The 27,629-nt window shown below is 39.1% G+C and overlaps 1 protein-coding gene across 1 annotated transcript; it reads right to left on the bottom strand.

Annotated features, from left to right (window-relative positions):
- Positions 1–688: 688 nt before the first annotated feature.
- On the bottom strand, positions 689–23,799 carry CNBD2 (cyclic nucleotide binding domain containing 2). The gene is given in 14 exon segments (XM_060783077.2): positions 689–1,334; positions 4,068–4,207; positions 5,726–5,903; positions 8,027–8,219; positions 9,885–10,011; positions 12,867–13,005; positions 14,662–14,813; positions 15,485–15,641; positions 16,440–16,603; positions 18,071–18,124; positions 19,363–19,488; positions 21,201–21,238; positions 23,474–23,787; positions 23,789–23,799. Coding segments are annotated over 14 exon segments (2,139 nt in total). The 3' UTR covers positions 689–988.
- Positions 23,800–27,629: the final 3,830 nt, after the last annotated feature.

Genomic DNA, 27,629 nt, shown 5'->3' with positions numbered 1-27,629 from the left:
AAATGTAATAAAGATAATAATAGAGTAAAATAGTAAATGTAATAAAGATAATAATAGAGTAAAATAATGTAAATGTTATAATAATAATAAATAGAGTAAAATAATAAATGTAATAAAAATAATACTAATAATAGTGTAAAATAATAAATAATTTTAACTCGAGTATAAGCCAAGGGGGGGCTTTTTCAGTCTAAAAAGGGGGCTGAAAAACTAGGCTTATACTCAAGTATATACAGTATGTTATTTTTGATTTTACTGTTGTGTGATACATTAAGACATGTTTATTCTCTCAGTCAGGTCTTGCAATGATTTAACCGTTTATTTAAAAATATGGGACGAAAGGGGAATTCAGGTCCCATGTTACCTTCGTTTTTAATTTTTGTGGTGTGAAATTTTACCTTGGCATTTTAATGATGATATTTTTAATTATCTTTTAACTTAATCAAGTTTGAATGTATGTTCACTATTATGGGAGTCTTAGGATAGTGATTCTTGTCTATTTCTGCACGCTTCTGTTTTTGTTTTTAATGTTGATACGGTCAATGGACTAATCAATAAACTTTGCTTGCTTGCTTACTTGCATTAGGATGTAAGCCTACAGATGAAGAGCTAAAAGAAACAGTTATGATCTACTGTTTTATGAACTGCCCCCCCCCCAATTAATATAAATCTAGAAACACCTCAGTAATATATTATAAATATAATTTATTGATGTGTGTGTGTACACACAAGCACTATACACACACATATGCTGCGTTTTGAAAGGAAAACATCTATTATTGAAAATAAGACGTAACAGTTTCAGAATTCAAAACAAATCTATTGTAAAGAAAAAGAGAGAAATAGCATAACAACACATAAAAGGAACAAAATTTGCATAAAATGAATATAAGTATGTATGTACACTTGTATGAATCACCAAGTAGGACTCCCTGACCTTTCAGGAATGTCTCGGTGCTGCTATGGCTTGTAAAACTTGTGGAGCTCACTAAAATGCGCCATCCAAATTGGAACGGAAGACATTGATACCATGAATCAATTTTGGCTGAATCAATTTGGAGTGAATCATCGGCAGGCTATCTTTGTCACGGCCAAAGAGGGTGGGAACATATCTGATTTTCTCTCGGGAAGGCTCTTTTGTGTTGCGCAGGAGAGTGAGGTCCAAGATGCCTGATCGATTCATGAGCCATGAAGCATAGGTTTCATCCGTGGGGCACGGGTGTGGGGGATAGACCATCTTTATGAGTTTGGGCTGCAACACAAGGTTCACTAGATCTTTCTTAAACATTTCCCAGGAATTATGCCGGAGAAAGACCTGGCAGAGCTCATCATCACTGAAAAGGAAAGGCAACATGAGTAGAGTTCAGGTTGTTCAATGGCAATTCACCAGAACAGTTTCACTCTTTTATTTATTTGTTTGTTTGTTTACGGATATTTCTATCCCGCCTTTCTCCACAACATGGAACCAAGGTGGCTTACATACAGACTACAAACGTTAAAATCAATCCATCAGGAGGACAAAATAAATAAAACCAAAATAAACAAAAATCAATAAACTCCTACATTTCAGATAAAACCATAACCTCCTCCCCCATATATCCCTTCTCCATCCTGATCATAAAACCTCATCTCCTGCCATAAGATAGATATGGCAGGAGATATGATAGATAAGTAGACATGTAGATAGATAGATAGATAGATAGATAGATAGATAGATAGACTCAGCAGTAAGGTATATGTTTATTCACTAATAGTGTACTTACCCGGTGTTGCTTGAGTTTTCTAGTGGTATTTATTAGAAAAAAATAATAATTATACTTCAAACCCCAATAGAATTTTAAGTTGTGTAATGAGAGTATGTGTGCCAATATCTATCAAGCCATATAGGAGTCCTTGCAGAACAACCAAATACACATACAGGCAGTCTGCAAGTTACAAACAAAAGAGGTTCTGTAGGTTTGTTCTTAAGTTGAATTTGTATGTAAGTCAAAATAGGTATATTTTAAGCATAATTCCATATATACATACATATACACACACACATGCATGTATGCTTTGGATAACATGTTCTTAACTGCGAGTCATTTGTAAATTTGATGTTTGTAACTTGAGGACTGCCTGCACATACTTACTTTGACACATATATATATATATATACACACACACACAGAAAAAGGAAAAATCCTTTAGGCCCCTTCTACACTGTCGTTATATCCCAGGATCTGATCTCAGATTACCTTCTTATCCCATATTATTTGATAGTGTAGACTTCATATAATCCAGTTTAAAGCAGATAATCTGGAATCAGATCCTGGGATATAGGGACAGTGTAGAAGGGGCCTTAGATTTATACGGCTCCGGCCCAGCGTACCTGTCCCACCTCGGAGTTTAAGATCTTCTGGGGAGGCCCTGCTCTTGGCCCCACCTCTATCACAAGTGAGGCTGGTAGGGACGAGGGACAGGGCCTCCTCAGTGGTGACCCCTCGCCTGTGGAATTCACTCCCCGGGGAAATTAGGTCATCAACATCCCTCCTCTCCTTCAGAAGGAAGTTGAAAACATGGATATGGGACCAGGCCTTTGGGTAATCTGGCAGACTGACAAGGTAATGACGGCCAGAATCTGGAACGGACTATGGTAATGCTGAATGGACTTATGGGTTTTAGAACTCGGTAAACGTTGGCCACTAGATTGGCTTTTTAGTTGTTATTGTATTAATTGAACGTTTTAACTATTGTGGTTATTGCTGTTATGTATTTTATCTGTTGAATTGTTGGCATCGAATTGTGCTGGTTGTAAGCCGCCCTGAGTCCCCCCTCGGAGGTTGAGAAGGGCGGGGTAGAAGTGCCCAAAATAAATAAATAAATAAATAATAGATTTAAGGTGAACAACATATTACCCTTAGATATATTTAGATTAATACTCCCAAGAGCATCCAACCTACCCAACTCCCACAGCCAATGGTAATTAATGTTGAGAGTTATAGTTTGAACAACACTCGCAGTCCTTTCATGCTACACATTTATAGCATTTTAATTCCACTTTATTTGCCATGGCTACCTCTTCTGGACTTCTGGGATTGCATTTTGGTGGAGAACCAGAACTCTCTGACTTCTACCCCCACCCCTAAACTGCTGATCCCTAGATTTCATAGGAAGTAGAAGCGGAAGCAAAATGCTATAACTGTGTAGCGCAAATGGCCTCCTGAAGAACCTCATGTCCCCACCCATCTTTGTTTCTGACACAGTTCCCAAGATCTCATGACATTCTTCTGTTCTTTCTGGAGACCAGGGCCAACTTATTACTCTCATTTGCTGTAAATATTATAAATTTTGAGGTCTTTTCCTACCCCAGGAACCAATGGTTCTGGATAGAAATGGCACTTGCTTTCTCTCTGCTGGCTCTTGGTCCCTCCTGTGAATTTTATGACCAGAACTTGTCACATAGGAAGAGATAAATAAAGAAGCAAGCATCTTGTTTTCTGCACACATCATTTATGATTTAACATTGCATAAACCCTTTTATTGGTTCCCCTTAGTGAGATATATCTATTCAAATCAAAGCAGAGATCCAAGATTTTAACACTGCTGTAACAGGATAGCAACATGTGTTAACAAAAATAAAACAGACATAGTAGATACAGCAGACTCTCTGTTAACTGGAAATCAAGTAACCAGAACTCTCAAGCAACCGACAAAAGAAATCAAAGAAATAATGTTGAAGTCTTTCATGACCAGAAACACAACAACCCGCTTTGAGTCCCCCCAGGGATGAGAAAGGTGGTATATAAATACTGTAAGTAAATAAATAAATAACCCAAAGAAATAATACTAAAGAATACAATCATTTCTGAACTTGGAAGAAATTCCTTTTTTCTGGTCACAACTCCCAGAATGCTACAGCCATGAAAACTTCCATGCTGATTGATAGATTGTGGAAATGTACCCCACAAAGTTTTTTTTTTCATGCTCTATTTAATGGTTTCCTCATGATATAATTCCTTCTCCACGCACAAACACAGTGTAAGTCATCTGTTTCACCATCATTTTCATACTTGAGCCATATATACCTGGGATATTTAGTTGCCATATCGTTTAGCCTTGCTCTTGTGGTATCATCGGAAAATTCCTCAATCTTCTCCTTTTTCAAACGGATTATCTCAGCCCCTTTACTGACCAAAATCATTGTGCGGTTATCTTGCAGGTTGGCCTAAAAAGAAGTGCAAACAATGCAAAGACCAGTTAAAAGAGAAGTGCAACCATTGTGTGTTTCCAGCGTTCTGCTCAGCTCTGAGGATGAGCTTTTCCACACAAATATTCTGCTCCTCACTCCTATATTTGCAGCTCTGATTAAAGAAAAATGCAAAGATCTAGCCTTTTTGTGGTATTTATTGTGATACAGTGGGGAGCACTGTATCACAAGGCAATTTCCATTGGATCTGAAAAAGAGTGCACTGCAGCTGAAGAAGTGGTTTCATATCCACAAAAGCTCATGCAAATATAAAAATCATTTTTAATGGTGCTGCCACATTTCTTCTTCTACTTTCCCCTCTTTCCCCTTCTCTTCTAAATTTGTATTTTATCAGGAGTAATTCATTTCCATGTTATGTCTTACCCTAAGCATGACTGATGCAATTTACATCCTAAAATTACAGTGTTGATGTTTTTCAGCAAAAACTTTACTTAAGAAAAATAGTAAACAATGAGCAATTTCTTCTCTGGCCCCAAGGAGAGTAATAAGTAAGGCATAATGGCTTCAAACTACAAGAAAGGAGATTCCATCTGAACATGAGGAAGAACTTCCTGTTTGAATTTTTATACTGTTTTTATATTGTATATTTATACTTTTGGTTATGGGCACCATGGTGTGCCAGTTGTTAGCTGCCCCGAGTCCCTCTGCAAAGGTCGAGATAGGATGGGATACAAATGTCTGAAATAATAAATGTGAGAGTTGTTCAGCAGTGGAACTCTCTGCCCCAGAGTGTGGTGGAGGCTCCTTCTTTGGAGGCTTTAAAACATAGGCTGGATAAAATTATAACAGCTAAACAACAGAGAGGAAAAAACCAGGAACAGATTAACACCTCCCAGCAACAGATTTTCCCAGACTCAGGCAGGCCTTCAAATGCTAATGAAGGTGATCAGCTAAACATTCACACCTAACTGCAGCAGGGAAGAGCTCCTTGCCCCACCCCAGCCATTCCACAGATATATAAACCCATTTTTCCTACTTCCAACAGACCTTCTCAACCTCTGAGGATGCTTGCCATAGATGCAGGCGAAACGTCAGGAGAAATGCCTCTAGAACATGGCTCTATAGCCCGAAAAAACCCACAAGAACCTAGTGATTCCAGCCATGAAAGCCTTCGACAATACATAGGCTGGATAGCCACCTGTTGGGGAGGCTAGGAATACCATTTTCCTACTTCTTGGCAGGGGGTTGGACTGGATGGCCCACGAGGTCTCTTCCAACTCTAGGATTCTATAATAATGATATTGCTTTTATTGAGTTGTTTCCCAACAACCATCATTTAATATTTGGCTTTTATTCACTGTGTTTTCTCCTTCATGCAAAAAAGGAAGAGTGAAACCTGACTGCGAGAAAAGAGTACTCTTTCATCCTGGGTTTTAGACAAGTACTGCAAACAGGGGGGCATCAAAACCATAATCTATTTGCCAGCCCAGCTTTAGATCCACCACCAGATGACCACCTATAGACCAATATACTCACTATGTACTCCCCTTTATGCAACTGATCCATTCTCATGTATACTGCTGCTGAAACAGAAACTGGCATCTCTCCGTAAGATGTGGTGTACATTAAATCCTTTTCAAATTCTCTTCCTGATATAATATTTTGAACCATCTCTTGTTCCTCACCAAGATGATGTTGTTCTTCACTAAATGAACTAGAAAATGGAGATGTAAGCTTGTTGGTCAAGGCTTGCCTAAATTAATGTTACACTATTTTGATAAATATAACGTTTTCCTCAATATTTTCTCCTTCTGCAATGGGTCACAGGTTGACCTGAGGCATCCAAATGATGCCTCAGGTAAACCTGAATGAATGGGGAGAAAACTGGGTTTTCCCAGTTTACTCCAGATTAATTTGACACCTAGAAAAATCCAGACCTTAATGCAAAATCCAGTTCTTTCCAGGCGCAGGCCTGTGAGGATTGACTCAGAGGACCTCATTGCGCAATCCTGGAGGTCATATCCCACTGCCATCCCAATTCTTCAAGCTTCCCCTACAACCTCTCGGCACATCAATTGGACACGTCAGAAGCTGTCTCCGATGGGGCTGCACATGCAGCCAGGCCCCTCCAGTAGCTTTTTAAGCAAAATAATGGGCTATGTGGCTAGCTACATGCCTTCCCAGGTCAGCCTCTGATTGATCTGGGAGGACATTTAGCAAATCTCCAGGGAAAGTGCAGGTTTTGGAGGAGGCGTAGGGACTATATCCCAGTTCCTCCCTGGATTTAGCCCTATCTGGAAGGCCCCTAAGAAGCAAATGCAAGGTGGAAATCATATTCTTGTATAAACACTTTCAGAATGAATACAGTCAGCCCTCCTATGAATTTGATTAATTGCAGATTTGAATAATACAGCCTCTGTAGGAATCTCTAGCTCCTCCAGCACAACTCTATGGTCAGTTGTGCTAGAGGACCTATTGTTTCCTGGAGATAACACTTATCTAGGCATGTATAGGTCAATCCAGCCTGATTCTATGGTCATTGTCTGGTGGAAGTTTACCACAGTCATGCTGAAGGTTCGAGAGATCCACCACTATCACAAACACGGTTGATGGGGATGAGAGACAGGGCCTCCTCGGCAGTGGCCTATGGAACGCCTTCCCTAGAGATATCAGATTGGCCACCTCCCTCTTGTCTTTTAGAAGGAAAATCAAGACCTGGTTATGGGACCAAGCGTTTGTTCAGTGAGCAGCAAGTGGAAGAAGATCACACAATTTATGGCAATGAATTGACCCGGACTGGTTTTTGGATTTCGATTTTAATGGATGTGTCTTAATTAATTGTTTTAATTGTTGTTTTAATTTTTAATATTTTGATTGTACTGTGGTTGTTTTTATGATGCTAGTATCGTATGATGCTTTTGTTAGGCCACCCTGAGTCCCCCTTCAAGGGGAGAAGGGCGGGGTATACATTTAGGAAAATTAATTCATAAGTGAAAAAATAGCAGGGTTTTTTTATTCATGTTTTTTCTACTTTGGCAGAATCCTGCCAAATCCCAGCAAATGTGGTGGGCTGGCTGTAGATCACTGCTTTTACTTTCATTAATCCCTGGCTTTAGAACAATAGTGGGGAATACAGCACCGGGCTGCAACCCTAATCATCCTAAACCAGCTAAAGAGGGGATATTTGTCCCTTTTCACTTGAGGGACAAGCAATATAACTTCTCTCATTATTCACTATGGAGATTCCCACCATCCCTTCCTATGTAGCATAAAACCAGCCTTTCTGTGACTGAATTATCTCTGATTCTGGCCCTTAGTTCCTGGCTTCCAGCTTCTTTATAGGCATGCCTCTGGCCTCATTTCCTTAGGTCCCTTCTGCACTGTCATATAATCCAGATTATCAAAGCAGATAATCTGCATTATCTACTTTGAACTGGATTGTGAGTCTACATTGCTAAATAATCCAGTTCAAAGCAAATAATCTGGATTTTATATAGAAGTGTAGAAGGGACCTTAGTTGTGTCAGATCCAAATTCCATGGCAGCCTATCATAAGCTAAGCAACAGATCTGAGACGCTCTAATAAACCATGCACAAAATATTGCCTTCATCCATTATAGTTTGCGTTAGCCTACTTATTTTCTCCCATAGGGGAACACTAACCCAGTTTTATTCTCAAATTATCTGGAAGCAAAACATGGCACATCTGATGATTTGAAAAAATAAAAGAAAGCTCATTTTTTTTTATTTGGAAAGAAATTACATAGCATCTCTCTGGGTTTCTTTCTCCTGCCATTACCACTAGGTGAACACCCTTAAGAAAAAGCCTACTACTCACCTCTTGTCACACGTATCCACTCCTATCACTACACTTTTTTGACTCCTGTTGGAGGTGTAACTTCCCATCTTGTATCTACTGTAGCCTTGGCTCGGCTGGTGAGTATAATGTTCTTTCAACTCAGTCAGTTTGTGCCCAGATTCAGCACAGGGGCTCCACATGGTGCTTTTAAACCTGTCCACACAAGTTATCGCTGGAAACAAAGAGAAAAGATGCCCTTGAAACTAGTTGCACTTGAACCAAAAAACAAGCCTTTTCTTTTATCATGTACTGAAGTTGCCAGTAACTCACTGTGATCACAATCTTGTCCACAATGGCATGCTTTTCAAAATTTCAGCTTCTAAAATGTTCCCGGGGAAGGATGATGGGTCATCATTAAGTAATGTTTACATGACTTCTATCCCACACTGCCCCCGCCCCCCAAAACATCTCTTTTTCCCCCCTCCACCAAAATCAAGATATGTATAAAGCACAACTACTTTGCAAATTTAGTAGCATGTTGCCAGAAAGTACATGGGCCTTCTATTGTTTGTGTGCTTCTGGGATCATATTATGCTATAGCACTCGAGTGCTATGGTTCTATAGCAATGTTTCTCAAACTCTGCTCCTCCAGGTGTTTTGGACTTCAGCTCTGAGAAATCCCAGCCAGGAGTTGTAGGAGTTGAAGTCCGAAACATCTGGAGGAGCAGAGTTTGAGAAACACTGTTCTATAGCAAACTATAAAATAATACAGGCACAATGGAACAAAGTATTACTGACATATGGAATTACCTCTTAATTATGGCTCATGGTCAAGCAAGTAATGTGCTACTGGGAGTGAAACAATGCCCAAAGAGTAAGACATTACTTTCCAAAGGAGCATTGTCAAGCCCTAGCTATAGATATAATTTTAGTGGCATTTCCTACAATCTAGATTCCTCCAATGTTGTTGGACACAGCCAACAGGGATTTCAAAGACTATAGTGTTCTTTAAAGAATTGAATTCCTTACCGGGAAATTCAAAATCCAAAATTCTCCACATAGGTGGCTAAGTCATAAAAAAATGTATAAGAGGTATATGAAACATAAATGAACTATCTGTTTAGACTTGGGTTCCATCTCCAAAATATCTCATTAAGTATATGCAAATACATCAAAATCCAAAACACATCTGGTCCCAAGCATTTTGGATAAGGGATACTCAACTTGTGTTGGTTTTTCAACAAGTTAGATATATGTGAAACAGAGCCATACATTAATCTCCCAAGCATAGAACAAGCCCTATGAGAAGCGGCTTAAAGAGCTGGGTATGTTTAGCCTGAAGAAGAGAAGGCTGAGAGGAGATATTATAGCCATGTATAAATATGTGAGAGGAAGCCACAGGGAGGAGGGAGCAAGCTTGTTTTCTGCTTCCCTGGAGACTAGGATGCAGAACAATGGCTTCAAACTACAAGAAAGGAGATTCCATCTGACCATGAGGAAGAACTTCCTGACCGTGAGAGCCGTTCAGCAGTGGAACTCTCAGCCCCGGAGTGTGGTGGAGGCTCCTTCTTTGGAAGTTTTTAAACAGAGGCTGGATGGCCATCTGTCAGGGATGATTTGAATGCAATATTCCTGCTTCTTGGCAGAATGGGGTTGGACTGGATGGCCCATAAGGTCTCTTCCAACTTTATAATTCTAAAAGCAGAATCATGTCTTGCACAAAAATCAGTGTGTTGACTTTTGTTGCTCCGCCTTCCACTTAACAAATATACAACCAAAACCTAACTTTGCCCATATTATTTTTCCGTATGTTGAGAGGACTTCCTATTAAGACCAAGAGAGAGTTTTGAACTAGATGCCAAGTCTAGATATACACAAAAGCCAAAATGAAATATACCAGCAGCCAAGCGCTGCCGTTCTTTTATCTGTAGTTTGCGCTTGGGAAAACGCATTTGCTTGGAGAGCCACTGGTGATAAGATGGACACGTGCTGAGGTCGACCAGTCGCAAAACCTCACAAACGCCCTGTCGAAATAAAACAAAAAGCAGTTGAATTGATCCTGGGATCCATAATCAGAGATTTTGCCCCAAGATGTCTAGGAGGTGGGAGGTGATAACCACACAGTTCTAAATCAAATCTTCCAAATATGAAACTCTCTTTACACGTTGGACTACAACTCCCATAACCCCAAAGCATGAAGACTGATTTAAACATAGGTGGGCTATAATATTAACAGAAGGAATTATGTCCCCCTTCTTCAGTCATAAAATACAGATAAAACTTTTGCGTATAAGATTATTCACAGATTTGATTAAAATAGTCTCTCAAGAACTCGATACAGGTTCTCCAGCACAACTCTAGGTCACAACACACAAACAAGAAATCATGCATTCTGTTTACATCGTGAGCATTCAAATTCACTTCTAGACTGATCTTCAATTCTAAGCCTTCATGTGTGGCCTTTTCTATCCTTCAGCTTTGCCATCATGTTCAATTTTTGTTCCAAAAGCAAAGGAGTTGCATTCCAAACTATGGTACTCAGAGGCCTGATCTCAATTGCTTGACTATATCTTGAACTCCCTCTTTTGTATGCCCTTAAACTAATTTCCTGGTCTTGACTCCTTTTGAAGATCTCAGTGCCACTCCAAGCTGTCGCTTCCCTACAACATGCCTATAAACCACTCCATTTCTGAATGTTGATCTATGTTTTTTCAACAAACGTACCTGCTGTTCTCTAAATTTTTCAGTTACGTATTGCTATTACATAATATTGATTTTAATGATGAGATGCTGAGAACTGTATTTTATTATTTTAATTGTTAAATGTTATTGTTTTTATATGGTTTATACTATATGCAATTGTTTTTTTACTGTATTTTATCTTGTGGGGCATTGATTGCCAAATGTAAACCAAGCAGTGCCTTGTGTACAGAGCTACCCAAACATGAGTACATCATTTCCTCCAGTCAGCAATATTGCCTACTATAATTAATTCATTGGCCTTTAATGTGCCACATGTTTTTTCACTTTAAAATCTTGCCTGGAAGCCAAATTATGAAAAGAGAGGAAGAGAGAACTGGTTTTGTCTCTAACTAGGAAGAAAAAAGAAACCAAGTTTTGGGGTTTTCTTAGGCATGTGCCCAGTTCCAGCAAGTCTGCCACCCGTTTCAATAAATTAGATAAATTAAATAAATCTGAACATGTCTGCATGTTCTTAAGTCACTGTTTCACGTATATGTCACAGCAAGCATAGTGTAGTGGCTTGAACATGGGACTAGGACTCTGGTCGATTAGTCAAATCCCCACTTGGCCCTGGAAACCCACTTGGTGACCTTGGGCAACTCATACTCGCTCAACCTGTAAGGAAGGCAAATCCCCTCTGATCAAGCATTGCCAAGAAAACTCCTGATAGGCTCATTTTGGAATCACTATAAGTCAGAAATGACCTGAAGGCAAACAACAACATCAACAAAACCCCATCTGGGAAGAGACACAATCTCCACACAAGAGAGTGAATCAAACAGTTTCTTCTTAGAGCTCTTCATGGCCAGGTTTTATAAATACATCATATTAATAATTTACATTTTTTCAAAAGCTTCCCAATTAATAATGAATGTGTCCCTAGTCAATTAAAAGAATGTTTAACTAGTTAGTAGCCACAGTCTTAACTCCAACCAAAACTAGATGAACAGCATGCTTTCTATTTCCATGAAATCTACGCTCTACTGCACAACCAGAAAAAAGGCAAAGTATCCCTCTGCCAAAGATAACAAGAGAATGCAAAGCTGCATAAAATTTGCATATGTTGAATTATATGCACACACACACATTTAGAGATAATTTCTGTCTTTTATACTTTATTATAGTGAATTATGATTAGATAGATCAACTTTGCACATGGTTAGTTCCTTATTCAGATATGAAATGCAGTGAAAAGTCTGTTCTCTCTTATTCGTTATCTCATTAACAGGTTCAGAATGCACAGCTCTTCAATTGCAATTAGACCTCCATCTCTACAGATTCTGTATTTGTCAATTCAACTATCCATAGTATAAAAATATTTTTTAAATCCCATAAGCAAACATTGATTTTGCAATTTAATATAATTTTACTACCCCATTATACATAATCTATAGATTTTGGTATCCAGGTTGGGGATGGAAATCCTGGAAGCAAACCCTAGCAGATACCAGTGTTCCACTCTATGTGACACTTTCAAATAGAAGACTATTCTCCCACTGTGCTTGAAACAGAGGACTGTCTTGTGTCATATAAGATGCAGGATACCCTTATACTTAAAAGTTCCGGAACTGGAAAGCTTGAAAGGAGCAATCCCTTGGGTTCCTTCCCCCCCCCCCCCTCCCGCCACCCCATTATATTACATTATTTATAGGAGCCCTCAGTGGCACAATGGGTCAAACCCTTGTGCCAGCAGGCCTACTGACAAAAAGGTCAGCAGTTCGAATCCGGGGAGTGGGGTGAGCTCCCATCTGTCAGCTCCAGCTTCTCATGTGGGGACATGAGAAAAGCCTTCCACAAGATGGTAAAACACCTGGGCATCCCTTAGGCAACATCCTTGAAAACAGCCAATTCTCCCACACGCAGTTTCTCAAGTCGCTCGTGACACACACGCACACAAAACATTATTTATATCCTATATTTACCCAAATCTTGGAATCAATATGGCTTTAAGGGGACTGGATTTGATTTGGAAGTTTGGGTTCACACCATAAGTTTTTAGGGAAAATTATTTCCCCCTTTTAAAGATATCCGAAATATCTCACTTTCAAATGGAAAGACCACGAAAAGGATCTCCACATGATGAGAAAGGAAATGCCACAAACCATATTATGAAACATTGAATGAAAACTGATCTCACCTTCGAAATCAGTACTACATTGGAGGAGTCTGAAAGATCATTGGTGATCACCTGTCCATAGTGGGACCGCTCAGCTTTGCAGATGTTACTTATGTCCTCTATTGAAGAATCTGGCAATGTTTTGAAAAGTTCCAGTGTTCTGAAAACAAAGGAAACACTTGTAATTTTTCTTGTAATTGAAATAAAACCTTAAGGCTTTCCTGCATGCTTGGTTTTTAAACAATCCTTACATTTTATGGAGGTCTAAATAGTGTCATTCCCATCTTTTTATACCAAAACTAGCCATCCCCTGCCACGCATTGCTGTGGCCCACATGGGGGTTCTGTGTGGGAGGTTTGGCCCAATTCTTTCGTTGGTGGGGTTCAAAATGCTCTGTGATTGTAAGTGAACTATAAATCCCAGGAACTACAACTCCCAAATGTAAAGATTCTATTTTCCCTAAACTCCACAAGTGTTTACATTTGAGCATATTGAGTATTTGTGTAGAGTTTGGTCCAGATCCATCATTGTTTTAGTCCACAGTGATCTCTGGATGTAGGTGAACCACAACTCCAAAACCAAAGGACACTGCCCACCAAACCCTTCCAGTATTTTCTGTTGGTCATGGGAGAACTGTGTGGGAAGTTTGGTTCAATTCCATCGTTGATGGGGTTCAGAATGCTCTTTGATAGTAGGTGAATTATAAATCCCAGCAACTACAACTCCCAAATGAGAAAACCAATTTTTTTGAGTGAAGGACATACATTGGGTTGTTAGATATCTTGTGTCCAAATTTGGTGTCAATTCGTCCAGTGGTTTTTGAGTTCTGTTAATCCCACAAACGAATAATACATTTTTATTTATATAGAAGATTTGTACCAAGCACATGTGGCATCCAATTTAAAAGGTGGAGGCAGGAATGTGAACAAGGCAGTGTGCTATTGTGATCTTAATCAAGTCCCTCGCTGCTGTTATGCTTTTCTTTGGGCTTTACTTAAAGCAATTCCTTTAAGTAACATTATTGAAAGCTACTCCACGCAGTCTCATAAGGGTAGCTGATTAAACAGCTCCCCCCTTGCAAAATAACCATTTTCTTGGTGTCTTGTTTTTCAGACCTGTTATTGAGATTACTTGGAGTGCTGATGCAGACAATTGCATTGTATGGACCGCATCAGCTCTATTTCCTTAGATATGGAACTATTGAATGCTAATGATAATACAACAACATGGTGTGATAATGTCTTTCATCTCCGACTGTAGACTGACATATAGAACCTGTGCTCATCTATCATTTTAATTCCCCCAGAAGGCAAAATTGAGAATGACCAGGTAGAAAGAATTCATAGAAGAGGTCAGCACGGTGCAACAGGTCTGAAACAGAGACATGCACTAACATTATATAGCTGAGGGGAAAAAAGTCATAAAAACCATTCGTTTTCTGAAACAAACTCCAACAGTGTTAGAATAGGAGCTGACTTCTATCCTAAGAGTGCTTTGGACCACAAAAAGATCAAACCAGTCCATACTCCAGGAAATAAAGCCCAACTGCTCACTGATGGGAAGGATATTAGAGGCAAAGATGAAGTACTTTGGCCACATCATGAGAAGACAGGAAAGATTGGAAAGAGAACGACACTGGGGAAATGGAAGGACAAAGGAAGGAGGCCGACAAAGGACCAGATGGTATCCTTGAGGTGACTGGCTTGACCTTAACGGAGCCTAGGGTGGCGACAGCCAACAAATAAACAACAACAACAAAAAAGGAAAAGAAGCGATGCAAGAGACTGGGGAAAAGGATTACATAAAAAGACATTACCTCAAAAAATCAAACCGAATTTTTGATTCTCGTTGAAGTTCCTGGTCTAGTTTGTACTTGAAAAAATCCTTCTTATCCACAACCAGTAGCTCTGTTTCGTCCATACATACAACCGTTGCCAATCTTTTTGTTCCTTGTAAGAGGGCAACTTCCTGTTAATATTCAGAGAGAAAGCAAAAATACGGCTGATGATTTCCAATTTGTATTTGATTTCTAGCTTTCTATTCTTTTCCCATTAGTTACAATTTTCCATGTATCCTCTCTCCCTTATCTTTACTTTTTCATGTTTCTAGACTCCTGTTTGCATGTTCATGTGCAAAATGTGCTCCACATATTATTATTATTATTATTATTATTATTATTATTATTATTATTATTAATACACTTTATTTAATACCCCGCCACCATCTCCCCAATGGGGACTCGGGGCGGCTTACATGAGGCCAAGCCCAACAGCATATTACAATAAAGTAAAACCAAAACACAATAACAACACAGTAAAATACATACAACATATGAGTACAAAGACGATAAAGCAAAATCATACACAGTAAAATAAAATAACATAACAACTTTATGTTGTTACCCCTGTAGATTCAAGCATCCATGGCTTGAAAATATTGTTTTACAATTCCAAAAGCTTGGTTTTGCAATTCAGAATTAGGGTACCATTTTACTACATCGTTTTAAGTAGTGAGATAAGCATCCATTGGTTTTGGAATCCATGGGGGCGGGGGGGGGGGGGATCCCAGAACTTCAGTGGATACTAAAGGCCCACTGTCTCATTCATGATAAGTTATGACATGAGGTACGTTACACTTACTCCAAAACAGGCGCCTCTGTGAATTAGAGTTGGAGATGGCTGCACAAAGGCGCTGGTCCCATCCTCATCATCAGTGATAGCAACTGTACCAAAATAGATGAAGTAGAAACTGTCCCCAGATTGCCCCTTCTTGATAATCACTCTCCTGCGTCCAAACCTAGGAAATGGAAGATCGGGCGACATTACAAGCAAGCAAGAAAAAAGCTCAATTGGAAGGCTGAAGTCATGAGTATATCTTCAGCAAGTGAAGGTTGGAAACAGGCTGAAGATATTTATTGTCGAAGGCTTTCATGGCCGGAATCACTGGATTGTTGTAGGTTTTTTCGGGCTATAAGGCCATGTTCTAGAGGCATTCTCTCCTGACGTTTCGCCTGTATCTATGGCAAGCATCCTCACTACCTCTGAGGATGCTTGCCATAGATGCAGGCAAAACGTCAGGAGAGAATGCCTCTAGAACATGGCCATATAGCCCGAAAAAACCTACAACAACCCAGGCTGAAGTTAGCGATAACGGTGAAGCTGCAAAGTGTTGCGCCGTCTCCAAGCAGATACACACTAAAGATGTACAGTACATCTTGTCTTATTCTGTTCTCACAAGAGAGAATAAAGAACTTCAAGTGTTTTTCTCTCTACTAAGTTAAATTACAACAGTTTTTTTTCTAAAAAGGTGGAAGAACAGTCATGAGATCAAAGACTGGCAAATCTGATTGTGTGAATGAACTGATGGTGATATTGAAGGTGTTCAACTTGGCATGTATTCACTATCAATGATAACCTGACTCTAGTGGAAGAACAATTAATCCTATTCCAATTTACATATGGAAAGACGTATTGAACTCAGAGTGATTTATTTTTGAGTAGAAATATGAATAAAAGATGGAAAATAATGAAAACTACAGAAATGTTTTTAAGCTAAGGAAAAAGGCATTGTTTCATTCCTTCTCTTTCGACGTACTGTTCAAAGCGAACCACTCTGGCCAGAAGAGTTTGCAGAGTTGGGCTGTATTGTCGGAAACTTTCCAGGAGCTGCAAGCGGTTTTTTAAGTGCCTCACTTCATGATCAGTCCTCCATGCTGGTGGCTTCCTGGTTATTTGGATTGCTCTAAAAGGAAAATGATCCTGGAAAAGATTTCAAGCAATTTTTCAATGAAACAATTACTTCCATAGCAGTCCAAACTGACGTTTCTGTACCCAGCAGACAATGCATGACAGATAGATTATATCTGTTGCTTTCAAGAGACAAACACAAATCAATTTAATTGCCTAGCTTATCCTATAGATACGCTTATGCAGCACTCCATGAAATGGTCTTACAACAACACCCCAACTACACAGAGAAAGCAAGGGATGCAGTATCTGCTCTGGACAAATCAAATGATTGTGTAATCACAATACCAAAATTGTGCCAATTTTGTACATACTGTAGTATTTTAGTTGGTTTTCACAACAATTTTTCCATATAAAACTATTAAATCAGCACTTCCTCAGCAACCAATGTAGCCTCAGTTTTAAAATCAGCAGTAATATCTCTTTCCACAGAAGTGCTATCAAGAGATCATAATGTGGCATTTTAACTCAATAAATTTTATTCCATTTTGGACATCTGTAAATACATTTGACCAATTTTCCCCAAACATGTATTTTGTTTGCATGGACATTTGAACACAGGCCCATCAGATGCCTCACTGGAAGCCCAAAAATAAGGATGTGAATTCAACATCTTTCTTCCTGTAGTGCTCCCCAGCAACTGATATACAGATATACTATGTCTGGTACTTGCACTTTATTTCTGGCATTACAATGACTGATAGTCATTGACAGCTCTGAGAAAAGTTACATTTGCAGACCATAGTTGCCAGAATCCCCCAGTCAGCAGGACTACTGCCCATGCTGGATGACAGATTCTGTAGTTCAAACAAGTAACTCTCCCAAGTTCTGGCTACCAATAGCCTTATGAGGCCCCTTTGAACCATATTGGCAATTGCATTTTTTGACCCTGTCAAACATCTGAGTGGAGGCAACAATTACACTATGTAACACATTTTTTGTTCCTGGGTTATAAATTTCCTAATTGGTTCTATCATAAAAACATGGGGAAAGTTGATTAACTGCAAAAACTTGGTTTTTGTGGGACATCCTTCAGCACATTTTGCTATAGTTTTCAATGAATATCTCCTTGAGTCTCAACCAATTCAACCTAGTTTGTGGCAGCCACAAAAAAAAAGTTTCTGGAGTATAACAACTACTTTAAAGTAAGTACTGCAGAATTAAACAGAAAATGTAACACTTTCAAATCAGGAACAGATATTTTTCAAATTTTGTGAAGGTGTTATCAACAATAAAAGAGAGGGCTTTGTGCTCAAAGGCAAGTTTTAATGGATGAACTAGAGATGTCACTCTTGGCACCTCATGTCACTTTGCCCAGAAAAAAAAATTACGAACAAATTTGTACTCATGGTAGTTTTAACACAATAATAATAATAATAATAATAATAATAATAATAATAATAATAATAATACTTTATTTATAACCCGCTCTCTTTCCCCGAGTAGATATATAAGAAACAGGAAACAGTATATCAGGACCTTTGAAACGATGAATTCATGCTGCTCAAATACAATGTGCGAGCCCGTCTTTTCCTAAAAACAAGACATTGAACAATTAATTTCAATTTAAGAACTGTGAAAGCAGATGTCTTAAAAGTCATATATAGGTAAAGGTAAAGGTTGTTCCCTGACATTAAGTCCAGTCATGTCCGACTCTGGGGGTTGGTGCTCACCTCCATTTCAATGCCAAAGAGCCGCCGTTGTCCTTAGACACCTCCAAGGTCATGTGGTCAGTATGACTGCATGGAGCACCGTTACCTTCCCGTCAGAGCTGTACCTATTGATCTACTCACATTTACATGTTTTCGAACTGCTAAGTTGGCAGAAGCTGGGCCTAACAGCAGGAGCTCATGCTGCTCCTGGGATACGAACCTGCAACCTTTCGGTCAACAAGTTCATCAGCTCAGTACTTTAACCCACTGCGCCACCGAGGGCTCAAAAGTCATCTATAGACTTATTTAAAAGTTAGTTCCTTAAAACGATAACATCATATACGTTGTCTTTGTGTATTAAGAAATCTCGTTACTCTTTAAAGACTCACATCTTGACTGTGACTGAGTTTTTCAAGCAAAATTCAACTGCATGTTTGCATGAAGTGAACTTGAACACAAAATAGGTATGTGATAGACCAGCGTCTTCTCTGCAGACTCTATGTTTTGAGTCAATGGAGTGGTTTATTGTTCTGTTGCCATGCAATCCCCATTTGGCTAAAGTGCAGAAGAGGGTCTTCTTGGTTGTGGGATCCACCATATAGTGCTTGGGCTGAATTATTGTGGCGACATCAATTAACATTGAAAGGGAAATGAAGAAGAGGAGGAGAAAAACCAAATGGCAAACAAGTATTGAGAGTTCATGGCAACAGCTGATGAAGATTTGTAAATTAATCAAGATGGCCAAATTAATTAGGCTGACAGAAGAAACATATGTGTTTAACTTTAAGAAAGATTTCAGATTTACTGGTTAGCATGTTCTAACAATCATGGGAGGACTAATTACTTATGGGATTTTTAAGCTAGTAGTATGTTGTTAAAGGCAAAAGTATGACTATATAATACTTATTTAAAGGAGCAGACTAATTAGAGCAAAAAAAGCCATCGGACAGAAAAAAGTTTGTAAACTAGACTTCATATTTATTTGTCAAGTTTTAGTGTATATGCCTGTGTATTGGTTTGTTTTCTTTTCTGCGCCTAGCCAGCCTTAGAAACCTATGGGCAAAACCTAAAGGGCAATGGTAATTTTCAAAAACGGGGTGTTTCAGTTAAAGTTCTTACTTCCTCAATCTCCCCACGGACGTCTTTCTCTATCAGTTGATATCCTTGGAATCCCTTCAGTCCACGTCGGAAACACCGGCAGACTCTGATCATCCGGATAAGGTTGGTAATGAACTTGAAGAAATTCTTGGGGTGAGCAGACAAAAAAAGAAGAAGAGAGAAGATGTACTTCGATTTCAAAAATATATAGTTAAAATAGCAATTGGGTAAGACACTTAAGAGTGGCTCCATTCATGTAGTTAAAATTCAAACACAATCTCTCTCATACACAGATGGTCTCCACCAGCTTTAAAGGGCCAAAGTCTTATTCATCCTTATGGCCTTCAGGTATTTTGGACTTAATTCCCCATTACTATCACCACTGGCCTTTTAGCTGATGGGCAGCTGCAGTTCAAAAATGTGGGGGTTGCTAGTTGGGGAATGCTGTTCTTGCCAGTTTCTGATGCTTCCATACAACCAAAAAAACATTATTTTCACTGACTTCATCCAGATTTTACTAAAATTCTTCTTCAATATGGAAAAACTCAAACTTACTGATATAAAAAAATCCTCTCCCTAATGATGCTATGCATCTAGTTGTTAAATTGGATTAAGATTTCTAGTCCTTCCTGAACTGTGAAACCAATTCTTCAGTGCCACATGACTGCTGGGGTTAGAGATACAACATTCCCATAAAAACTTCTCTAATAAACAAGAATCCAAACAAGAATCCAGGAACATGAAAGGCACTGCAGACTACTCCAACCAGAGAAATCAGCCATAGCAAAGCACCTGATGAACCAACCTGGACACAGTATTTTATTTGAGAACACAAAAATGCTGGACCACTCTCACAACCACCATGTCAGACTACACAGAGAAGCCATTGAAATCCACAAGCATGTGGACAATTTCAACAGAAAGGAGGAGACCATGAAAATGAACAAAATCTGGCTACCAGTATTAAAAAATTCTAAAATTGCAAGAGCAAAAACAGCAGAGAGAAAAACAGGCAGGGACATCTAATCACCTTTCAAGAAGAGTTTGCTCCAGGCACAGTCAGCCCATTGTATGCTAATCAAGGTGGTCAGTTGAAAGATCCACACCTAGCCCAACTTACAAAAGCCCTTTGTCTCACCCTGGTCATTCCACAGATATATAAACCCCCTTTTTTTCCCAGCTCCAGCAGACCTCACCTCTGAGGATGCTTGCCATAGATGCAGGTGAAACGTCAGGAGAAATGCCTCTAGAACATGGCCATATAGCCCGAAAAAACCCACAAGAACTGAGTTCTCTAATACTTTTGAGATCTTCCAGGATGGCTCTAATGAACTTCTACATGAAGCTGAACAGAGAATCATATTGGAGGACCAAGCAACTCCTAGAGAAGTGTTCTTTCAGATAAAAATCTCTAGGTTCTCTCTAAAAATCCCTGAGGCCCCCTTCCTCACGGCATTTATATGCCAGGATATGATACCAGATTTTCTTATTCCAGTTTATCTAGCAATAGAGACTCACATAATCCAGTTTAAATCAGACAATCTAGGATCTGGTCCTGAGATGTAGGGCAGTGCAGAAGGGGCCTAAGTCCTGCAGCATGACTATAGGAAATGGAGTGACACTGGGAAGACCTTTGAGATTCCTAAAGAGAACATTCTTTACTCAAGTCTGTGAATAATCAAGTCCCTGAAAAACAAAACCACAAATGTGGAAGGATGACTGTATTCTTCTCCTTTTTCTCACACATACCCACACACCTCTGTAGTCTTATCTTTCATTGATAACTTCATTTTCATTTATTTTTTCCCCTCCCAATATTATCCAGATTCTCTGGAGGTGCCTGAACAGAATATGCATACCCTAGATTTCCCTTTTCCACCATCTTCTGTCCCGTAATCTACAAAACAAAATTAAACAATAGGTTTATTTTAAAAAATCTGATTTAATAGTCATAAATATTTTCTATCTCTTTTTTCAAACACTTTCTAAAACTACTAAAATATCGCAGAAGATATAGCTACTTTGGCTACATATAGATACATATTCAGAAAATTGCCATTATTATTAGTTAGCCTGTAATTCAAATTAAACTTACTTACAATCTCTTTCTGAATATTAGACACTGGTGACAAGCAACAGGAGATGACCACCAGTCTCAGACTACATTAGGCAGATAACTGACTATTATTGGAAACAGGAGACTAGACAAGGTAGGCCATGGTCTCATGTAACAAGTCAGTGAGGGGACAAAGACCTGTGAAGATTGGCTTCTTCAGTATTCAAGGTGCTTCTCAAACACAAATGCTTTGGCCAGTTCTCATGCTCAATATTATTTGGGGTGGCCAGATTACTGTGGGAATTACACTATGTAACAAAATTTGAAAAAAAAAAAAGACTGTTCCTGGTTTATTTTTCCTGTTTACTTGTGTGTTCCTTACTTTGAAAGTAGTTGTTATCCTCCAAAAACTTCATTTTTGTGGCTGCTACAAACTGATTTGAATTGAGACTCTATGATATCTTCATTGAAAAACTACAGCAAAATGTGTTACAGGATGTCCCGCGCAAAAAAGGTTTTTGCAGTTTAATAAACTTTTCCATGTTTTCATGAGATAACCAAGTAGGAAATGGAATTTATAACCAGGAACAAAAAATATGTTACATAGTGTTATTATTTATCAAGGGGAAAGCTCTTAAAATATAAACACAGTTTTGGTCATTACAATGCGGTCAATCAAAGTACAACACTGAAGCACCTCAGATGCACTAATTGGGCAATTCAGGGGTGGAGAATGAGTAGTCCTCCAAATGGACAGATTGCAGCTCCTAGGATTTTTCACAATTTGCTATGCTAACTAGGGATGCAGAGTTGTGCAGTCCAACAACATCTGAGTCACTGCAAGATGTCCAACAACATCTGCAAGATTCCCACCCCTTTTAAAAGAAAAGAGAGGGGGAAACCAAATACATGAAAGGTACCAAGACAGTTGGTGAGCGCAAGTTGATTGTGAGTCTTCTTTTTTTTTAAAGGGAGGGACATGCAATCATACATATAAAAGGGAGGGACATAGAATCCCACCCAAGCTCTCTTGGCAGCAGGATCAACTGATGTAAAGAAGGATAAGGGGACAAGGGAGAAGGCCTTCTCTGTAGTGGTCCCTCGGCTCTGGAATTCAATCCCCAGAGATATTAGGCAAGCCCCCACCGTGGCAATCTTCAGGAGGAGCCTGAAAACTTGGCTGTTCCAATATGCCTTCAATGACTGATTATATGATAATCCCTGACCAAATTCTGCATAAAATGCCCTCAGAAGCACTTTATTTTTCTGTTGCGCAATTAAATCCTACCTCATCCCCCGGAGCCCGGGGGGGGGGGGGCTTGAGGGACTTCAGACCCCCCCCCCTGAAATTCTCATGGTTATCCACGAGAAGGCCTTACTGAAACATTATTCAAACTGTCATGTTTAATCATATCATGATCTGATCACCACGCTCCATATATCCCATATGCATGGGGGTATTGGGGTAATGATACAAAAGGTTTGCTAGGGTAGACTCTCTTTCACTCAGACACGCCCCCCCCCCCCCAAATCAAAATCCTGGCTACGGGCCTGCATTGCCCTATCTCCCAGTGTTTTAAAATTTTAATCCTTGAATTTGGCCCTGCCCATGGTGATCATTTTTAGTGTCTCAATGTTTTGATTTTATATTGTTGTGTTGCTTATTTACATTGGTTTTGTATTTTAGGTTATTATATTTTTTGATTTTCTGTTATGTTTTGTGTTATATTGTGTTTACTGTATTGATGGATGTAGCCTCATGTAAGCCGCCCCGAGTCCCCCTGTGGGGTGATGGTGGCGGGGTATAAATAAAGTATTATTATTATTATTATTATTATTATTACTACTATTATTATTAAAACAAAGCTATGCTGCTGCAGGAAATACTGCATTTGAAGATGTTGTGGGGACCGGAATACCTACAGAAAGGAATGTTGCTTGGGGTGTGGTGGAAGGTTAAAAGAGCAAGAAATGTGGTCACTATAACACAAGTTGAAAAAACCTAGATAAGATCCTTCCCAAAACACACACACACAAAGATAAGAACAGGTGGATTCTATTCTGCTTAACACTCACTAAGCCAAGGGCGCAGAAATAGCTTTGTAGTGTGCAGTTGCTTTTTCCAGGGCTGGGTAGTCATGATGAGCAGTTTTCTGGAGTCAGTACCCTGGAGGCCTGAGATTACTCCACCTGCGGCATTCTTCTTTTTACAGGATGAGAGCCAACGGTCACAGAACCAATCCAGTGGACTCTCAGGGTTGTCCGCATTCCATTCTTCTTCCAAAGAGAACCCCAAGCACAGCCTCAGAGGCTGGAACTCAACTCCAATGCCTTCTAGCATTCCACCACCTACAAGGGTTCCTGCAATGACCCAGGAACCTGAAAACAGTTTTGAAATTCATTAGTTATCCTTCTTAGTCCAAAGGGCAGCTTCTCTTAGAGCTTAGGTTTCAACGTGTTCAAAAGTAACTAAAATAAATACTTTTGGTTACTTGAAAAATAAATGCTAAACATTATAAACAATTAGACTCTGGTAGCTAATATTTTGCTCCAATGGTCACGATGCAATATGAGAGACATAGTTTAAAAAAGATATTGACAAGCTGGAAGATGTCTAGATGAGGGCAACAAAGGGCCCTTCCACACAGCCCTATATTGAGGTAGGAAATCCCATATTATCTGCGTGTAGACCCAGATAACCCAGTTCAAAGCAGATATTGTGGGATTTTCTGCCTTAATATTCTGGGATATGGGACTGTGTGGAAGGGCCCTAAAATGATTAAAGGTCTGGAGACCACGAATCCCTAAGAGGAGAATCTAAAATAGATGGGTATGTTTAGCCTGTAGAAGAGAAGGTTGAAAGGTGCCATGTGAAAGGCTGTCATAAGGAAGAGGGGTCTGCCCTTGAAACAAAGACTTGGAAGAATGGGTTCAAATTGCAGGAAAGATTTCACTTGAACATTAGGAAGAACTTCCCGACTGTAAGAGCTGTTCATCAGTGGAACTAAGGAGCCCCTGGTGACGCAGTGGGTTAAAGCCCTGTGCCAGCCGGACTGAAGACCAACAGGTCGCAGGTTCGAATCCGAGGAGAGGCGGATGAGCTCCCTCTATTAGTTCCAGCTCCTCATGCGGGGACATGAGAGAAGCCTCCCACAAGGATGATAAAACATCAAAATCATCTGGGCGTCCCCTGGGCAACGTCCTTGCAGACGTTCTCTCACAACAGGATGCTCCTGACACCAAAAAAAAAAATCAAAAAAAAAAAAATCAGTGGAACTCTCTGCTTCAAAGTCTGGTGGAAGTTCCTTCCTTGGAAGCTTTTACAGAGAGGCTGGGTGGCCATCTGTCAGGGGTGCTTTGATTGTGCTTTTCCTGCATGGCAGGGGGTTGGACAGATGATCTCTTCCAACTCTATTATTCTGTGATTCTATGATTCTAAGAGAAATGTGGAATACACTCAACCTAATAATAATAATAATAATAATAATAATAATAATACAACAACCAACATAGTGACCTTGTTTGCTGTGTACTAATCTTGTTGTGTTTCAAATAATACGTTTATATTCCGCCCTATCTCCCCAAGGGGACTCAGGGCGGATTTACCACTCTTGTGATATTCCTTCTCCATTTCATGAGGTTGCAGCCTCACAGGAACTATAATAAGTCACTGTTGTATCAAGTAATTGTAAAAATAATGGTTTTAATCCACACTTGTCCACAGAAATCCATGGGTGATCTTTGGCAAGTTACGATCTCTCATTATCAGGAAGACAAAGGCAACTCCTCTTTGAACAAATCTTGCCAAGAAAACCCTGTGGTGGGTTAGCCTCAGAGTCACCGTAAATCAGAAGTAACTTGAAGTTAACATTACACCATAAAACTATCAAAGTTATCTTTCAATAAGTTTCAGTCTTAATGAAATGTAAATTTACCATATTTATTGGCAAAAGTAATTGATCACAAGTAACTACTTCCTAGTAAGTACTTTCAGGAGCTATTTTTACAACTAGTTACTGTTAAGTCCTGATAAAGAGAACATGAAAAGAAATAGCCACCCTCTCCTTGCTCGTAGAAGGATTGTCTGATATTACTTTTGAGTATCTATTACAGATAACACAAGCCAACAAATATTTTTCATCAGATATAATTTTAGGTTATTCTTATAGGGTTGTTTTTTGGGGGGGTTTTTGCGTTGAATCCAGATCTGTGTTTATTTTTTCTCTATCATGTGTAGTTTTTGTGACAAGGCTAATTGAATAATTAATATATTTATACACTGACTTCAATTGAATGTAATAACATTTCAGAATGGTATTAAGGCCCAGGGTTAAAAACATATTCATATAGTTGTGGGAGTGAGATAAAATGTAATTGGATCCAGAAAGATCCAATGGAGTTCTCCATTCATGGATTCAATGGCCCTTTGAAGGCAACCATAAGTCTGATATTGCCCACAATGGAAATGTGTTTGATACCCCTGCTTTAAGACAATTCTAAATTCAGCAGTGTATAGATGACATTATACTCTGAAAGCCATGATGTTTAATTACTGGTTACCATCTACCTTTGCGCATGAACTATATTGGCAGTCCCTGAGTTACAAACATTCGACTTAGAAACGATTCACAGTGAAGAACAGAGGTGACACAACAGAGGGTGAGAGAAATCTACTCCTTGGAAGAGTAGATTTCATGGGGAAAAGGTGTCTCAACTGAAGCTTTAACACCAATCCTTGATTCCACAACAAGCTTTTTTTTTCAAAATCTAATTATCACAAGGACAGAAAGTGAGGGGAAATCTTTTGAACAGGGGAACACACAGCAAAACAAATACCACAGGGGTGTTTACCCTTCCCCATGGTATCCCAAAGGGCTCTCTCTCTCTCTCTCTCTCTCTCTATATATATATATATATGCTAGAGTTACACTTCAAAAATGTACCTCCAACTTACAAACAAATTCAACTTAAGAGAAAACCTACAGAACCTATCTTGTTCGTAACTTGGGGATTGCCTATACAGGAAAAAAAGCTACTAAGAGGTGAATGTCAGTTTCCCCGAAGCATCTTTTAATCCAGACAGAAACACAAGCTCTCTTCTGGCGTGATGCCAGAAAGAAAACTCTTGTAAAAACTGGAGTGCAGCTATCCCTGGAAATCACAGTGATTATCCTCAATATTTTAGCACAGTTTAGGTCAGACACAATTTTGAAATGCATGATTGAACCTATGCTAGGCTGGTACCACTGACCCCATCCTTGAAACCCACTCCCATTCTGTGACTCATAGAAGGCAGAACGGTTGGGGGAAGCCTTTGGCCATGTTTCTGTAGACAGGGGCCAAATAAGTACAGCAACACTGAGATCTACTGGGACCTTCAATTTAGAGAGCACATTTCATCGTAAAATTGTTAGTTCTGTAGTTCTGTCTCTCTATGATTGCAGGTGCTCTGTGCTTGTCTGTTATCATACTGTTTACAACCAGGGGAAAGTTTTAACTGTAATTATTTTGGGTTTTCTTCTGCTTTCTTTCTCCACTGCCCCCATCCCCTCTATCTCTGCATTTAACCTGGGTTTTATTGTAACTGAATAATGAATAACTGTAAACGTATTAAAAGTTAAACTTAATCCTTTGTGATTGTTGAATTTCAAGTAAGACACTGGAGAATAACCTTTGATAGTATTTCCATCTTCATTAATTTACCTCTTCTGCAGAAAAATTAAGTTATCTAAAGAAGACAGAGATTTATTTGGTTTCTTTTAACTGAGTTATTAAAACCACTAACGATCTATGAATATCAACTTGACCTCCCTGCTGTACATGTTCTTATCTTACAATGATGGTATTGGATTGGAAGAAACAGAGACATGACAGAGTTAACTAGGTGACTTAGTGGTTATTTGCTATGGCAATACTCTAGCTCCCAGATTTTTTTAATTGCTTACCTCACACTTCCTGAGATAGCGAGCCCATGTAGGCTTATTTGAAGGTAATGGTTTAGGAGAAACTGGGAAAGTTTCCTTCATTATCCTGAACAACAATGCAAAAAATGGATAAACATTTGTCCTATATAAATTATTATAAACTTGAGTGGCATTGCCCCACTTTGACCAAAAGGAGAGGCGGGTAATAAATTAAAAATACATTATTATTATTATTATTATTATTATTATTATTATTATTATATTAAAAATGGGAAAAGATTGATATGGAGAAAGAAGAAAAAAACAAA

The sequence above is a fragment of the Anolis sagrei genome, chromosome 1, assembly GCF_037176765.1.
Source record: "Anolis sagrei isolate rAnoSag1 chromosome 1, rAnoSag1.mat, whole genome shotgun sequence".
In the NCBI taxonomy this organism is placed as follows: domain Eukaryota; kingdom Metazoa; phylum Chordata; class Lepidosauria; order Squamata; family Dactyloidae; genus Anolis; species Anolis sagrei.
This window is presented reverse-complemented; position numbering and strand designations above follow the sequence as displayed.